At 37.8% G+C, this 13,601-nt stretch overlaps 1 protein-coding gene across 1 annotated transcript in view; it reads left to right on the top strand.

Annotated features, from left to right (window-relative positions):
- Positions 1 to 13,601, top strand: part of DMD (dystrophin) — a 2,165,569-nt gene that overhangs the window by 1,593,193 nt on the left and 558,775 nt on the right. The window contains exon 53 of the mRNA XM_061137756.1: positions 10,572 to 10,726. Coding sequence (XP_060993739.1) covers positions 10,572 to 10,726 — 155 coding nt within the window. The remainder of the gene's footprint in view (positions 1 to 10,571; positions 10,727 to 13,601) is intronic.

Raw genomic sequence — 13,601 nt, forward strand, 5'->3', positions numbered from 1 at the left:
GTCTGCAAATAACCAGTGCTGACAAAGATGTGAAGAAAAAGGAAACTCTTGTACACTTTTGGTGGTTATGTAAATTGATGTAGCTGCAATGGAAAACAGTATGGAGGTCCCTTTAAAACTAAAAACAGAACTAAAAATTCCATCCCAGTGTATATATCTGGAAAAAAATGACAACAGTAACTTGAAAAGATACTTGCACCCCAGTATTCCTAGCAGCACTAATTACAATTACCAAGATGTGGAAGCAACCCAAATGCCCATCAACAGATGAATGGACAAAGAAGATGTGGTACATATATGCAGTGAAATATCAGTCATGAAAAGGAATGAAATTCTGCCATTTGTAGCAATGTGAATGGACCTAATATTATACTTAGTGAAATAAGTCATACAGAGAAAAGACAATGTATACTATTATTTATATATGGAATCTAAAAAAATAATACAGATGAATATATATGCAAAACAGAAACAGACTCACAGACTGAATTTTTTCCTCTGAGATCAGAAACAAGATAAATACGTCTGCTCTCACCACTTGAGTCGTGTCTAACTCTTTGTGACCCTATGCACTGTAGCTTCCCAGACCCCTCAGTCTTCCCAGATGGCTTAGATGGTAAAAAAAAAAAAAAAAAAAAAATCTGCTTTCAAGGCAGGAGACCTGGGTTCAATCCCTGGGTTAGAAAGACCCCCTGGAAGATGGAATGGCAATCCACTCCAGTATTCTTAAGCTTCCCAGGTGGCACTAGTGATAAAAAAAACCTGCCTGCTCATGCAGGTGATAACAGAGAAACAGGTTCGATCCCTGGGTCAGGAAGGTCCTCTGGAGTGGGAAATGGCAACCCACTCCAGTATTCTTGCCTGGAGAATCCCATGGACAGAGGACCCTGGTGGGCCACAGTCCATATGGTCACAAAGAGTCAGACAAATGAAGCAAAGCATTCTTCTATTCTTCTTCTTTACCACTTCTATTTACCACTGTACTGAAAGTTTAGGTTGGGAAATAGGCATGAAAAATAGGTAAAAATTATCCATATTGGAAAGGAAGAAGTAAAATTATCCCTGTTTGCAGATGACAGGATCTTGTATATAGATAGTTCTAAGGAATACACTACAACTGTATAAAACTAATAAGTTAATTCAGCAAATATGAAGGATGATAGATCAAAATACAAAAAACAGTACTTTTTCTATAAACTGGCAGTGAATAATCTTAACAGTGAAATTCACAAAATTATTCCATTTACTGAATAAATAGCAACAAAATATTAGGAATAAGAAAAATGCAAGACTTTTCTGTTGAGAACTACAATGCTAAAAGAATTTAAAGTTTAAGTAAATGGAAAAGCATGCCATATTCCCACATCAAAAAACTTAATATTGTTAAGATACCCATATCCCCAAATTGACCTACAGACTCTCTGTAGTTCTTATCAAAATGCTCATTGATTTTCCTATATAAAGCAACAAGTAGATCCTAAAATTCGTACTGAAATGCAAAGGACAAAGAATAGCAAAAGTAAGCTTGAAAAAAGCACAAAGTTGGAGGACGCACAATTCCTAATTTCAAAGCTTACTAGAAAGCTAGTAATCAAGATGGTGTGGTACTGACATAAAGATAGATATATAGATAAATGAAATAAAATTGAATATTCAGAACTAAATCCTTGCATTTATAGTCAATTGATTGTTGGCAAGAGTGCCTAGACAATTCAAAGGAAAAAGCATATTTTTGTTCAAGACTTCATTCTTGTACCACTGAATTATCCACATACAAAATAATGAAGTTTGACCCTACCTGAGACCATACAGAAAAAATAATTTAAAAATGGATCTTAGAGCTAAATATAAGAACTAAATTATTACAACTCTTCTAAGACAACAAATGAACACAATGAGTTTGGCAGTGTATTCTCTGAAAAGACACCAAAAGCCAAAGTGCAGAGAAAAAAATATATAAATTGGTCTTTATCAAAATTAAAAATTTTGTGCTGCAAGCAATATTATAAACAGAGTGAAAAGGTGACCCACAGAATGAGAGAAAATATTTGCAAATCATCTATCTGATAAGACTTGTATGCAGAATGCGTAAGAAACTCTTAAACCTCAGCAAGAACAAGAAAGACTCAATCATAAATCAGCAAAGGATTTTAAAAACATTTTTTCAAGGATGTACAAATGGCTGATAAGCACACAAAGTGATGGTCAACATCCTTTGTCATAAAGAAAATATAAATGAAAACCACAATGAGATACCACTTCATACACACTAGGGTCACACTTGAGTAGGTATGTCAGTCAGGATAGGCTAAGTTACACCACACTAACAAACCATCCCCAAATCTAGAGACAACACAAAGTTTGTGTTTTATTCATCTTATATGTCAAGCGTAGATTCACAAGGGCATTCTACTTAGCTTACTCAGGGACTGCTGCTGATGAGAGCAGCATCTTGATACATACTTCCAAGATCAAAGAGTCAGGAACACAATGAATGAAGCCATTTACTCTTAAACTGCCTGCCTGAAACTGGCATGTAGACAAAATCAGTTGTTACTATCCCCAGTTCAGTGGGGATGCAGATATGTGATCATCTGGTATGAAAAAAAAGCACAGAATGTTTATGAACAATAATGTATGTAGTGTACCACAATAGGCTCATGGGATTTGAAAATAGCTGTGGAGATGTTACTTTCTGGGAATGTGTCCTCTGGTTTTCTATCTAGAATCATTTCTACCCAACCAAATCCACACCCTCTCAACCAGACTTCTCTTCGATGCCTGGGGTAGCTGGGTGATTTGTTCATTACAACACTGCTTCAGCCTTTTAATAAAGTCAGCAAATTAAAGAAAGAGCACAGATAAAGAGAATGCTTTCCAAAATGTCATAATGAAATTAAGGTAATGAAGCACTTGGAGGGCTCTCCTCCCTTCTTTTTGTATAAAACTTATTCCAAAGAAGCTGGAAGAGAAATGGGGCCTGAAAGTAACGAGGGGGAAAAATAAATTGTATGCCATTAGTTTAATTATAAAAATTCATTACATGAAGCCATGTAAGACAGAAAATAATGGAACTCTAATGGGTTGGCCGATAACACATTTACTAGCCTGCTCTCAGCTTGTAGTCATTGTCAAAAGGACAAAAAAGTAGCAACTTTGGTATGTAGTCCTCAAAGCTGTTGAAAAGATGAATCATGTCCAGTAAACTGGAAAATGAGGGCTTTCTCAAATAGTATCCCCTGTATAGACTGTTACTTCCTGAAACAGTGTTGTTTGGTAATGTCAGAGGTTTAATAGATGAGTCTTGAAGTTAATGGTGAAAGGCTTTACTTTTGAAATGGCTACCTTACAAATATTTTAACATTTCTATTATATATCCATAAAGAGGTTTTATAGGTCATTTTAATTCACACAAACAAGAAAGAAATTGTATTTCTTTTTCCCAATAAATATGTATAGAACATTAATTCATACTCAGGAGTAAACTGTTTAGTGATTTTTTAATAAACTAAATGTGTATTTTTTGCTTTCTCTGTTTGGCAAGGTGTTATTTTATTATACATAATAATTTTCCAATCATGCTATAATCATCAAGGAGACTATTTTATATTCTTCAAAATCCAATTATAATAAATCCAACCATCTTCCTTAAATTCTTTTATGTGGAAGCATATCTTCTTTAAGATAGATTGAACTGTGAATTTGAAAGCCAAGAAAACTACATTTTTGTGATGTCTCTTTCACTGACAAGCTATGTCACCTTCATCAAGTCACTTAACCTTTTAGAGGTTTTGCATAAGAGGAAGGTGTTAGAGGAAGAGGAATCCCTTCCAGGGCCCAAGAGTGGGCTCTTGTCTAACACTTGGAAATGAATTGTCCAAGAAGGCACCTGTGCTGACAAAGCAAGAGACTTTATTGGGAAGTGGAGCCTGAGCAGAGAGAGCAGGAGGGTAAGGGAACCCAGGAGAACTGCTCTGCCACGTGACTCATGGTCCTGGGTTTTATGGTAATGGGATTAGTTTGGGGGTTGCCTCTGGCCAATCACTCTGACTCAGGGTTCTTCCTGGTAGCATGTGCATTGCTTAACCAAGATGGATTCCAACAAGGAGGATTCTGGGAGATTGGTAGGACATGTGGCCTCTCCTTTTTACCTTCCCCGAATTCTTCCTGTTGGTGGTGGCTTGTTCTGTGTTCCTTACCAGGACTTCCTGTCCTAAAATGACTCATGCAAATGGTTACTATGGTGCCTGACCAGGGTAAGCAGTTTCAATCAGTATTTCCCCTCACAAAAGGAGACAGAGGAAAGGAGGTAGTGAAAGATGAAAGTGGACATTTATGTAAGAATCATATATTTGAGGGAGAGGTCATATACCCATGGAGGGACATTTGAACTTTGTCTTGCAGGTAATAAGGAGCCATTGAAAGGTTTAACAGAGGAGTAATGTGGTTAGTATTTGTATTCAAAAAAGATTGCTTGAGCAGCTATCCAAGGATGGAAGGTCTGGTTTGAAAGTAAAAAGTAAAACCAATAAAAAGGTTATTGCAAAGTCCAAGTAAGAGGTGATAAGGGCTTAAATTAAGGCAGTAGCCATGGAGGTAGAACATTTGGATATAAGGGCACATTGTGATATATCTTTTTTGTGGGTATGCTCCAGCCTCCTTCACCAGCTGAGGATCAACCTACACTACAGGAGAAGAAGGTTGGGCTAGGGACAGAATCTTCATGAATGCCCACATTTAAGGGAGAGGCAGAAAAAGGAAAATTCAAGCCTTAAGAGTATAGAGAGGACACCCGAAAAGAGAGGGCCAAAGAAGGATAGAGCCTCAAGAAGGACAGAGCAGTCAGTAGCACCAGTCTCTGTCTGGAAATCAAGTAAATAAGAACCTAGAACTTTCCACAGACATTGATCATTGCTGACTGAATTAGTTAACCATTTTCGCAAAAATGCGGCATGACGACTTCACGACGCTATTAGCATACAACTATAAGCATGTATTTCTTAAGTTTGCAGCTTGTCTGGGTGACTTTGCCGCAGGTGGCAGGTTGAGTAAAGTGCCTCTCCGTCACATGTCACTCATCCTTCTCCAGTGATGGGCACTGGAGATGGGCCCACTGATGGGCCCACTACACGTTTGATAATGGCAGCCGTGCAGAAGGGCCAGCCCCGATGCAGAAACACGTTTTCAGGCTCTGCTTGTGTCATGTCTGTTAACATCCCACTAGGCTTAGGCAAAACAAGTCATATGGCCAAGCTCATTGTCAAGGCCGGGAAGGTCAGTTGTGCCTTTTGTAGCAGGAAATTCAAAGTCACACGGCAAAGGGCATGGATACAAGGTGGGGTAAAGAACTGAGGTCAGTAATCCGATTTGCCACAGTGACTTCTTTCAGAATAGTTTTACTGAGGTGGCAGTGGCAGAAGCCTGATTTTGATGAATTGTGCAGTGGCGGGAACGTAATCAAGTGGAGGCAATGAGTGAGTGAGTATTCGCCTTTTGAGGAGCTTAACTGTGAAGGGAAAGAAAATGATAGCAGATTTTGTTGCTGGTTAAAGATGGGGAAGAGGCTCATGTTTGAAAGCTGAGCAGAAAGATTTTGCAGAGAGGAAAGAGGCCAAAAAGACAGAAAAGGGAGTACATGGAGGAATAGGAGGAGGAGTGTCAAGTTGGAGGAAACAGTGTCCTTCAGCACAAGTCAGCTCTTCCCCTGAGACTGGAGAGAAATTTATGCTTGATGTTAAATTGTGTGTACTCAGTCATTCAGTCGTGTCTGACTCTTTGCAATCCCACAGACTGTAGCCTGCCAGGCTCCTCTGTTCATGGGATTCTTTAGGCAATAATACTGGAGTGGGTTGCCATGCCCTCCTCCAGGGGATCTTCCCGACCCAGAAATCGAACCCGAGTCTCCCACATTGGCAGGCAATTCTTTACCACTGAGCCACCAGGGAAGCATATGGAGGGGGTTTGGTGGATACATAGTGCAGATACACAAGGCACAGTGCCTGGAGAGAGGCAGCCAAAGGGCAGAGAAGATTTTCTATATTTAAATTTGCATTGTCTTGCCATAAAATATGAGTTTTATTTCACACAAGCAATTTGATTTTGATTTTGAGCTCATAACACACCTAAGGCATAAGCAGTATAAGGAGCCCCATCCTGTTTTACAGACAACAAAGCTGGAACCCAAAAGGTTGAAGGCTTTAAGATCAAACTACAAGACAATGGCCAGTCCAGACTTCCTGGGAAGATGCCTTTTCATTAAGCTGCATGGCTTTTCATGATGTTCCTTTGAGTGAGAGCCATTAAAACTTTTTAAATCGAGTTCATCTAAAACAAACCTGAAGTTCATTTGCGGGTGAACATCCCAAAACACATTTGATAAGAAAACTTAAACAATACTCAACTTGAAAGTTTTAATTGTAGGTCTGCATACTCACGGCTTCCCAGGTGACTCAGTGGTAAATAACATCACCTGCCAATGCAGGAGATGCAAGAGATGTAGGTTCAATCCCTGAGTCAGGAAGATCTCCTGGAAAAGGGCATGGCAACCCACTCCAGTATTCTTGCCTAGGAAATTCCATGGACAGAGTAGCCTGGTGGGTTCCAGTCTATGGGGTCACAAAGAGTCGGACACAACTGAGCACACACACATACTGCATACTCACATTTATCTTCGAAATTAAAGGGAGTCTTTTAGAGGTACAGCATTATAGACAATGTCTATGAAATAGTGGGTCCCTTTCTTTCACTGAACAGAGGCTCGCTGTGGTGGCTGTAGTGTGGTTCATTAAAAATAGCAGGAGCAGAAATGGTAGTAGTAGTAGTGATTATGATTATGGCTAATACTTTTTTAATGCTTTGGGTATACCAGGCACCACTCTGTTTTCCCTGGATTTTGCAAATTCATCCTCATGTTAATCTTTCAAGGTAATAAATACTGTTAATATACATATTTAATAAAGGGGAAACTGAGGCACAGAGAACATAATTAATTTTCCCATCTGTCACATCATTAGTAAATGATCAAGTCAGGATTCAAACCCAGCAGACTCATTCTGTTGCCCAAGCTCTTAAATACTCTTTCCCTTCCTCCTTTGTTTTCTCCCGTGTTGGGTCAATATTCCTAAAAAGAGTTCTGACAAAGAAAAAAGAGAAGATAAGCGTTAAAAAATTTGTATACTCAAAATTCTTGAATTCAACTTGTGCCATAATCCATGATCATTTTTTCTGCCTAAAATACTGTGTAAATACAGAGCACATATTGTAGCAGCATCATATGAGGTTTGGATATGAAAATTTCTTTCCTGGTTGGTGACACAGTCTTATAAGAATTGAGCATTTTCTGTTCTTCATAGAAAACACACACACACACATGCCTTCAAAATCATCTTTTTTTATAGGCTAGTGCTCATAGTATTTTAAATTTCTTCATACACCATGATCACCACACAATTCCCTATAGAGTATACCATTGTAAATGGAATTCAGAAGTAAAAAGAATGTGTGTGAATTCCATTGTATTTTTGAATTTACACTTCTTCCGTGGTCTGGCTTTGCCCCAGGAGTGAATTTCACAGTAGTAGGCAAAGCTGGTCAAGGTCATTGTTCATGTTGTGAATGACACTTGGCTAAAGCCCAAGGTGATCAACATATTAATACCTTAGAAGAAAGGGAAACCAGTCTGTTCTGTCTTTAACGGAGAAAAGGGTGCTGCCTTGAGAACCTTTGAGTTTAGATAAGGGCCTAAGCCCTGTCAATGTGAGTCAAGGTCAGTGGGATTTTTTTCTTTTTAATCCTACATCACAGCAAAACCTGAGCAGTACGCGGTGAAGGGCAGCGTTCAGTCAAGATTTCCTTAGGTATAAAAATTTAAATTTCAGTGTGAATACAAATTTGAAGCAAAATATATGGCCTGTGTGTTCTTCTCTTTCAAGCATTAAAAGCATACCAAAAAACTCTGGTTTGAAGTCAACCCTTACTGTTTTATTACCTTTTCCTATGAAGTCTCTAATTAAATTTTACCCTGCTATGTCCTTCAAGATTCTGGAAAATTCTAGCATACTTTTCAACTTCTATTTTTGGTATTTTTTATGATCTGTAGATTCAAACCAAAGAATATATCTCTTATATCTAAACTTTCAAGTAGCAACCCATGAGTGAGAGTTGACTTCCAAGTTTGACTTTCTGAAATAAAATAAATGATTTTAATTATACTTAGTAAAATTGTAATTAGTGTTTTATATTACTAAATCTCTGGGAGGAGGAAATGCCAGCCCACTCCAGTATTCCTGCCTGAAAGATCCCATGGACAGAGGAGCCTGGTGGGCTACAGTCCAAAGGATTTCAAAGACTTGGCCACGACTGAGCAACTAATAAGCATGCACACATTGCTAAATCTCTACAAATATACTCTGATGTTGGTTCATAATAGATGTTTCTTTAGCATTTGCATTTTTCTTCAAAAGGAATTACTTTACAGAAAGGTAACTAAGTTATCAGTGTCAATTTTGTAGATTCTTATGCTGCCATTTAGAGATTTAATAGATGATTGATAATAAGCTCTTCTTTTAAGCTCTGAATACCATCTTCTGGATAAGGGCCAATTGGTCTTTCATATCTTAGTGTACATTACTTTTAACACTGTAGATTAAAAGTGGCTTAAGTAAAGAGGGAAAGGGGAAAAGGTAATTTTGTGCCATAGGAAATTTCTAGAAAGGCAAAGTCTTTGGTGTATGTGTGTTTTACCTCAGAAAGGCTTTCCGTTCAGTGTGAGGCTATAAAAGTGGAAAAGGAGTTTATAAGGAGAAGCGGGTGTTCCACAAAGTTAAATTTTAATTACTTTGTAGTACAGTGAATATACTCTGTGCCTTTAAAAATTGTCTCTCTTTTTATAGCAAAACTTAGTGATACTGGCTTTAGTTGGTTGCTGCTAGTTCAGTTATCTGGGTCTATTTGCTGTTTGCAATAAATGCAATTATTTTGTTTGATTTTAGAATAGACTGTTCTAATTAACTGAGAAATGCCAGATTATATACTGACTATACATTTTCAAGGAACAGGAGTCTACTCAAATATACTGAAACTATGCTGAAAGTACTAGTACTTGATTTTTATCATCATAAATCGTATTAACATAAAAGAATGCATATTAAAACAAGAGCAATTACTCTTTTCACAAACAACACTTAGTTTCAATTTTCTCTTTTCTCCCTCCAGTTCATGTCAATGTACTCTTACAGATTTAAGAAATACAGTGAAGATAGAAATTGTGTTCTGTTTTTGTCCTTAGGATTTCTGTGCACATTTACTGCATATTAGACCATTGGGTTGATGTATTGTCTTATTTTAATGTCCTCTCATTAAACATTGAAATCGTTTCTCATTTTTTACTATCTTAGTTAATGAAGATCTTTATTCCTATAATGTATTTCTTTTAAATATTTTACTAGGACAAAATATTAAAATTAGATTATTGAGTCAATGGGAATAAGCATTTGTATTTCACTTGATATATATTGCCAAACTGTCCTAATAGATACCATTCCCAGAAATAGTATATGAATGTGCTAGTTTGGCTGCAGTCTTTCCAGCTTTGGATTTTATTTTTTTAAACTTAATTGGTGTCAAATTGTAATACTCTATGTTTTTCATTTATTGGAAAGTTGATTTTTTCTTTTTCTATAAAAATAGCTTTTATTCTTTCTCTTGTTTGAATTACCTGTTACTATTCCTTTGTCCATTTAACCCACCATGTTGGATTTGGTATAACTGTCTTAGTAATTTAATAATACTATAATGTTTACAAGCCTCTCCCATGCATTTGAAGCAATGTTTAGTAGAAATGTGGGGTTAATATGCATCCAAATGAGCCTATCATTGGTTTTTTCTTTCTTTGGTATATGATATTTCAAGTGATAAAATAGTGATACATGCTTTGATAATACTCAATTGTTAAATGTAATAAAAGAAAACATAGATCATTTGGTTTAGAAAAATTTATATATTTAAATTTTTATTCTGATTTTAAAGTAGAATAGTTGTAAGTATTATGAATAAGCCGATCCTTTAAAGAAGTTCAAAACGAAAATAACAGCATTTTTTTTTTTTGAAGCTCAATATTTTCTGTATGCAACTTTAGTTGAGTGCCAGTAGATGGCACTAATTACATAAACAATTCAACAAGTTAATGACGGGGCGGGGGGATACATGTGCTATTTTTTTCTGTTCAAATTTTGGTATATGTCATATATTCAACAGTGATTTGGGAGCTTATTTTTATAGTTTGTTCTCTCCCATGATAGAAAGACAATTAAGCCAAGTTTGTTTCCAATTAGTTGCTACTAAATTGAAATACCTGATACTGAGTATTGCTCAAGATGCTGCATTTGAAAACTTTTGTCATGAATTGTGGGTTAGCTTATACTGTCAAGATTGACTAAACCACACAGGGTCAGTGAAAAGCAGTCATGCAGACATGCTCTGACCCAAGGATTCAGAAGTTACTTATGAGAAAGTCCAACTAGAGATTTCAGAGAAAAGTGACATTCATTCTCTTTTTCCATGTGCATCTATAGCAGTTGGCCAAAGACCTCCGCCAGTGGCAGATAAATGTAGATGTGGCAAATGACTTGGCACTGAAACTTCTCCGGGATTATTCTGCAGATGATACCCGAAAAGTACACATGATTACAGAGAACATCAATGCCTCTTGGGCAAGCATTCATAAAAGGTATGGACTCCATTATTTCTAAAACTATTTGCTGACTTCCATGATGGTGTGGTGACCCTGGGTGGACAATGCAGATTTGCTCTCCCATCCTGCTAACCTGGGGCTTGCAAGGATCCAAGATGAGAAATGCCAACTAAACTCACATTCTTTCTGAAGTCCTCTTTTTTTGTTTTAAAGATGAGGGACCTGAAGACTGGTGAAATCAAATGACTTGCCCACAGTCAGAAAGGTAGTGACATAGCTGTGCAATTAGACAAAAACAAAAGATGGATTTGTAGGTAGATGAGCCATTTATCAGTCTGCTTTGAGAACTCTACCCGAAGAAATATTGTTCTACTCCATCACGATGCATACTGCCCCATCTTTAATCTGACAAGAAAGTCATTTGGGGGTTCATGATGGAGTTACAGCTACTGATGGTGCCATCATTGTATCTCACTCTGCATACCCAATGTGAAAATGTGTGCAGTGTAACATGACTCATAATTTCATTTCCCATTATATACCTAATGGCAATCAATGGCTCTTAGAGACACTATCTCCTCAAACTAGGTCCTGTCTCTTTATTATCCAGTCTTAACCCCTTGGGCTTTTCTTTCATTAGCATTATCCTAATTATATTAATAAAATTATAAACAAAAACATGAATTATGTAACTAATTGTTAAATGATTGTCCTTCACATTAGTCTAAACTCCCTGAGAACAAAGGCTATCTTTCTTATTTGACATATTCTGAACCAGGTGATCTAGTAGGGAGCTGGTAAACATTTGTGTTTTTCTAATTGAACTGTAGCTGATGTACAATATTATATTAGTTTCTGATAAACTACCTAGTAATTTGACATTTGCACATACTATGAAATTATCATTATGATAAGCCTAGTAACCATCTGTCCCCATACAAAGTTATTACAATGTTATTGACCATATTCCTTGTACTGTATGTTATGTCCCTGTTGCTTATTTATTTTATAACTGGAGATTTATACCTCTTAATCCCCTGCACCTATTTCACCCCTTTACCTTCTGCCAACCACCCATTTGTTCTCTGGCTATATGAGTCTGTTTTCATTATGTTTTGTCTGTTTTTGTTTTGTTTTAGATTCCACATATGAGATCATACAGTATTTGTCTTTGTCTAACTTATTCACTTAGCATGATACTCTCTAGATCCATCCATGTTGTCACAAATGGTAAGATTCTGCTATTGATAGCTGAGTAATTTTTCAACCTAGACAGCAGATTAAAAAGCAGAGACATTACTTTGCCAACAAAGGTCCATCTAGTCAAAGCTATGGTTTTTCCAGTAGTCATGTGTGGATGTGAGAGTTGGACGGTGAAGAAAGCTGAGCACTGAAGAATTGATGCTTTTGAACTGTGGTGTTGGAGAAGACTCTTGAGAGTCCCTTGGACTGCAAGGAGATCCAACCAGTCCATCCTAAAGGAAATCAGTCCTGGATGTTCATTGGAAGGACTGATGCTAAAGCTGAAACTCTAATACTTTGCCCACCTAATGCGAAGAACTGACTCATTTGAAAAGATCCTGATGCTGGGAAAGATTGAAGGCGGGAGGAGAAGGGGATGACAGAGGATGAGATGGTTGGGTGGCATCACCGCCTCAATGGACATGAGTTTGAGTAAACTCCGGGAGTTGGTGATGGACAGGGAGGCCTGGTGTGCTGCAGTCCATGAGTTCACAAAGAGTCAGACGGAGCGACTGAACTGAATTGAAATTACATTTTTCACTGACCCAAAAGAATCTGCGATTTGCCAAGCTAATTTAACTCATGCCTCTAAAGTTCTTCCATGTTTCCTTCTCATATACACTCTACAAAAATTCATCCACTTGTGTAGTTTCAGTCTGCTGATGACTATCCATTTATACCATTTGCAGCTGAGAGTCATCTTTCAATTTCAGACCAGCATATCTGATTTACTTCTTTTTATTGTGATGTCCCATAGGAACTTCAAACTTAATAGCCCCAAAGCTGAACTCATCTTTGTCCTCTTACACCCTCTTTTTCCAGATGCAACCTGCTTCTCTTCCTGCTTCTCCAGGTCTCAGTGTCAGTGCCATTTCCTCCAGGAAGCCTTCCCTGACTACCAACCCCAAAGCCTATACTCTTTTGGCCCCCTGTTATTGTGCTTATCTCACTACACTGTCCTTAAGTGTATACTGGTCTTTGTTTCTAAGGAGAATGCTTACTCTGTGAGGGTATACACAGTGGCTGTTTATCAACTGTATTACCTAGCACTTAGCTTGACACACAGTATCTTCCCACAAAACATGTTTTGATTAAATAGGGAATTGAACAAACAAAAAAGAAGTAACTGTGAATGTTCTGGTGTGCCAGTAACTCAACAAAGAAGAAAAATGTACCTGTTAGGATCACTTTCAGTTTCAAGTAACAGAAAACCCAAGTTCACTAGCTTACCTAATGGAGGTCTATTTCTGTCACTTAGGAGAAGTTCCAGAATTAGGCAGGTGCTGACATGGGCACAGTAGCTCAGCAATGTCAGCCCCAAAGTCTCCTTGTTCTTCTTGGCATTTCGTTCAGAATATATGCATTCCAGCAGGAGGAAGGGGCAGTAGAAGGGGCAGTGCTGGTGTCGAGAAAACACAGCTTTCCCAGGAACTTTTGGGTTAGAACTATGCCACCAAACCACCTCCGGTATCTAGGAACTGGGGTTGAGCCAGCCAATAGGGAATGTCTGCCATGAAGGGTATGAAAGGAGGAAGCTGATCAACTGTCATGGTGGAGCTGGGCAGCGTGAAATTCCCTGGTGAGACCACCAGTCAAATCCGAGTAAACACAGTACAGTCATGTAGGTCATATGTTCATACACAATGCACGCTTGTAAGATTGTCATAAC

The sequence above is a fragment of the Dama dama genome, chromosome X (genome assembly GCF_033118175.1).
Source record: "Dama dama isolate Ldn47 chromosome X, ASM3311817v1, whole genome shotgun sequence".
In the NCBI taxonomy this organism is placed as follows: Eukaryota; Metazoa; Chordata; class Mammalia; order Artiodactyla; family Cervidae; genus Dama; species Dama dama.